This window comes from Arvicanthis niloticus, chromosome 16 (genome assembly GCF_011762505.2).
Source record: "Arvicanthis niloticus isolate mArvNil1 chromosome 16, mArvNil1.pat.X, whole genome shotgun sequence".
Taxonomy (NCBI): domain Eukaryota; kingdom Metazoa; phylum Chordata; class Mammalia; order Rodentia; family Muridae; genus Arvicanthis; species Arvicanthis niloticus.
The window spans coordinates 62,269,816-62,274,809 of NC_047673.1; the positions used below are offsets into that span (position 1 = coordinate 62,269,816).

General features: G+C 40.1%; 1 protein-coding gene across 3 annotated transcripts in view; it reads left to right on the forward strand.

Moving 5' to 3' along the window:
- Positions 1-4,994, forward strand: part of LOC117721463 (SLAM family member 5-like) — a 31,328-nt gene that overhangs the window by 18,258 nt on the left and 8,076 nt on the right. For all 3 annotated transcript variants that reach the window (XM_034520115.2, XM_076914496.1, XM_076914497.1), the window contains exon 3: positions 4,379-4,630. In XM_034520115.2, the coding sequence (XP_034376006.1) occupies positions 4,379-4,630 (252 nt within the window). The remainder of the gene's footprint in view (positions 1-4,378; positions 4,631-4,994) is intronic.

A 4,994-nucleotide genomic window follows, 5' to 3' on the forward strand; every position in this document is an offset into this window, starting at 1 on the left:
AGCCTCCAGCCAACCACCCCAGTCACCTAGGCAAGTCACAAGACTCTTGTAAACTAGGTGCACAGAATGTCTCCAGAATGACCAGAGACAGGACCATCTACCCTTTTTCTACTGATGTGTGCTATCTTAACAGCTACTTCTGAGGCACATGCCCAGCCACTCTTGTAGGCTGCCTTTAGAAATCTGCCCATTTTCTCCCTGTTAGTTGGGATTCCCAGTTGCTTATCTTGGACAGTGACAATCCAGCAATGGGAGAGAATCAACTCCCCACCAACTCTACCCTAGTACTTCCATTTAATGAGTCATTGAACGTGGTCCCAGGAATGGTGGGCTTTTATCTAACAGAAAATATATGCCTAGCAGATTTCATACTACTGGCTCAGGTAGTTACTAGGGACTTCTCCATCCCTAGTAAGGCTCATCAGGCAGGTGGTCGCCAATATGTTTTGCCTCCACTGTCCTCCAGTGGGGAACCTCAACAGACACTTAGCAATGGGTCTATGTCAGGAATAAATGGAACATTCGATGTCCCTCAAAATATCAAGGATCAACAGTTGCCTGCCAAGTTGTTCCTCCTGGAAATCTTTAGCCTTCAAATAAAAACAGAAGGAATGTGGAAGGATATGGAAGTCAACCTTGGGGGAAAAAAAGTGGGATGGAAAGTGAGGCGCCACAAGCTCCTGCGATTACTCAGAGTCTAATCTGCTGTACAGGATATTAGATCTAAGATGGCTTCTGGAACACCAGTGGGACAGCAAAAAAGAACAGGCCAGGGTGACTATCTCCACCCCCAATCTTCATAGAAGTCCTAACAGGTGATGATGCCCACCCACTCCTTCCAAATTACCTTATCAGGCAGGGTTTTCATTGGGACAGGATTTTCATTGGGGCATGGTGATGATGTGGTGAGATATGATTGGCTGAAGATTCAGGGATTCGTTCAAACACTGTGAATAAACTTATGCACTGGGCAGTAAATTTAGATCCACACTCTGATGCTGATCTCTGGAGTCTTATTCCTGGGATTTGTCACATGACTCCATCGACTCTCATCCCCATCCTCAGTCCTGTTCCCACACTGTAGGATGAGCATAGTAAAAATTGATCATCCTACCAAAGGTATTCTACAAAATCAATACAAACCCTACCAAAACCCAGCACAATTCTTCACAGATCTTGAAAGGATCTTGACTTCATGTGGAAAAACAAAAACCCCAGGATAACTAGAACAATCCTAAACAATAAAAGAACTTCTGAAGGTCTCAGCATTCCTGATACATGTTGTACCACAGAGTAAAACAGCATGGTATTAGCATAAAAAACAAATGCATTGATCAGTGGAATCAAAGTGAAGACCCACATGGAAATCCACAGAGCTATGGATAAAGAAGCTAGAAATGCACACTGGAAAAAGACAGCAAAATTACTGGTCAAATTGATGTCTGCATGTAGAAGCATACAGATAGATCCATACTTATCACCCTGCACAAAACTCAAGCATAAGTAGATCAAAGACCTTAACATAAAATCAGATGCACTGAACTGATAGAAAAGAAAAGGGGGGGCTAGCCTTGCATTCATTGGCACAGGAGAAGACTTCTTGAACAGAACACCAACAGTGTACACACTAAGATCAACAATTAATAAATGGGACGTCATGAAACAGAAGTTTCTGTAAGGCAAAGGACACTATCATTCAGACGGAGTGGGAGCCTACAGAATAGAAAAAGTTTTTAACCAACTCTACATCCAACAGAAGACAAATTTCTAAAGTGTGCAAAGAACTCAAAAATTAAATATCAAAAACCTAAATAACCAAATTAAGAAATGAGGCACAGATCTAAACAGACAATTTTCAATAGAAGAAACTGAAATAGCTGAAAAACACTTAAAGAAATGTTTTCCATCCTTAATGGTGGTTTGCATGCCATCAGAAAAATGCAAACCAAAACTATTTTGAGAATCCACCTTATATTATTTTGAGAATCCACCTTATATCTCAATGGCTAAGATCAATAACACAAGTGACATCATGCTATCAAGGATGTGGAATAAGGGGAACAGTCTTCCACTGTTGATGGGAGTACAAACTTGTACAGCCACTGTGATAATCAATATGGCAGTTCCTTTAGAAAGGTAAGACTGTATCTACCTTAAGATCCACCTATACCACTCTTGGGCATACACCCAAAGGATGCTTCATATACCACAGGGACACTTACACAACCATCTCCATTGCTACTTTATTCACAATAGCCAGAAACTGGAAACAACTTAGATGTCCAACAACACTAGAATAGATGAAGAAACTGGTGCATTTACACAATGAAGTATTACGCACGTGTCTAAAATATTACATCATGAAATTTGCCAGTAAATGGATGAAACTAGAACAAGTCAACCTGAATGAGATTTATCCAAAAAATAATTATGGTATGTATTTGCTTATATGTGAATATTAGTCATTGAGAAAAATAACCAACCTATAATCTGAAGAGCTGGAGAAGTTAGGTATGGAGAACCTGTATTAGTCACGGTTCTCTGTACTCTAGATTCTAGAATAACAAAGGATGAATCTCTCTGTGTAGCAAGAGAATTTATTAGAATGACTGTTGTCCAGTTAGACAAACAACGGCTAGCTATGAATCTAAGAGTTCCTCAGTCCACAAGGCTGACTGACTGTGTCAGCTGGTCTTCAGTAGACATTGGGATCCCAAAGAAGTAGGCTCTACTGCCAGTGAGGGAATGGACTGGCAGCAAGGTGAGAGAAAGCAGATAGAAAGCAAAAGCTTCCTTCTTCCATGTCCTTACATAGGCCTCCAGCAGAACGAATGTCACAGATGAAAGGTGTGTCTTTCTGCCTGAAGATCAGGATTAGAAGTAGATCTTCCTCCTTCAAATTAAGCAAAAAAAAAAACCCTCAATGGTGTGCCCTCCATTTTTGGATTCTAGGTTATTCCATATGTAGTCAAGTTGACAAACAAGAATAGCAATTACAGAGTGGAATTCTGTCTGTCTTAGTACTGTATGGGTGTGAAGAGACATCATGAGCAAGCCAACTCTTGTAAAGGAAAGCATTTAATTTGGGGTTTGCTTATAGGTTCAGAGGTCTAGTTCATTGCAATCATGGCACAGAGCTTGATAGCATGCATCCAGCTGGAACAACAGCTGAGAGCTACAACCTGCTCAGCAGGCCAAGAAGCAGAGAGAAATTCTGGGCCTGGTTTGGGCTTTTTGAAACCTCAAAGCCCACCCTCAGTGGCACACTTCCTCCAACACAGCCACACCTCCTAATCCTAATTGATTCCAACAGTTCTACTTCCTGGTGACTAAACATTCAAATGGAGCCATTTTCATTCAAACCACCACACCTTTCATGCTTATGATTTATAGATTTAGTCCCTTTTGGTTTTTTTGAATGGTTTTAGTAGGTATCCCAGACTGGCTTTAAATTCATAATCTTTCTGCCTCACTCTCCTGAATGCATAGATTACTGGCATTCATTTTCATGCTTAAATGAAACTTTCCTACTGAGGCAAAGTGATTTTTTACAAATACTGGATTAGTATAAGATTTTGCTTTATATTCACAGTGTAATGGCTACAAAGATGATATGCTTTAGAGTTTCATCTGTTTTAGAAACCTTCCCTCCATCGCTTGGGCAAGTGTAGAGAATCAGTGACCAAAAGAATAAATCAAGCCCAAAGTTACATCTCCAAATGTTTGCAATGTAAGAAGTTCTGCTATGATGAGATTCCCCTCTGTACTCCTTTCAGCTCCTCCCTTCCCCTCCCCTCCAATCCCCTCTCCTCCCAGCCAGATCCACTCCCTTTTTGTCTCAGGATATATTGTATGAGAAAATAATCTATTTTGAATAAATGGAAAATGAAAAAATAGATATGTGTATAAGTATGTGTATATATGTATGTGTAACAACAAGTAATGAAAACAAAGGCCATAAGTTTGAAAAAAGAAGCATGGGGGGGTGGAGGGAGGAAAGGGAGAAATGATGACATGATATTAGAATCTCAACAAAGAAAAAAGCCCTTGATTACTTAATGTGAGTGACAGAAAAATGAATAAATATAGGAAAACCATTAAAAAAAACAATTTTCTGCTTTGGCTGATGTTAAGATCCATAGGGTTGAACGTACACATCATTACAAAGCATTAATGCAATAGATATAACTCACCACCGGCACATGGACCATAAGAAAACATCAAAAATAATTTTAATATAATTTATTTGTTTTCATGACTTATATATTATTGCATTTCACATCTATTATACAAATTTCTGAAAAGCGAACAATGGATTTTCACAAGCTTTTATATGCTGGTTTCAGCTCACTATAGGCTCATATGTTTTCCCTCATAGGTCGCCTTCAAAAGCCAAAAATTACACAGAGTTTGATACTATCTTTGAACAATACTTGTAATGGCACACTGACATGCTCTGTGGAGAAAGAAGAAAAGAATGTGACATACAGTTGGAGTCCCTCTGAAGAGAAAAGCAATGTCCTTCGGATCTTCCACTCCCCCATGGACCAAAATCTGACTTATACATGTACAGTCCGGAACCCTGTCAGCAACAATTCTGACTCTGTCACTGTCCTACAGTCATGTACAGGTAACCAGTTTTTCCCTCCCTTCTGGAAAGTCTCAGAAATCACTGAGAGATGCTCCAAGGCTTAGCCTTTGGCTAGTCTTCACATGTACATGCCTCCTTTATGATGAGACTAGCCCTGGGTGTATCTTAACCCAGGCAACCTCCTGGGAGAAAGACCAAAACCTTCTTCTATGAAGGGTTAAGCATTCCCAAGTATTTTTGAGGAACCCTTGTATGACTCTTTGATTCAAATAGTAAATTGAAGAGCGTTGGCACTCTCCAAAGGGCATCCCATTTTGACAGTGGCCCTGAGTGTGGACAAATGTTCACAGAATCGTGGGCCTGTCTCCTGATAGCCAATACTCACTACAGTTTCTATTTCTAG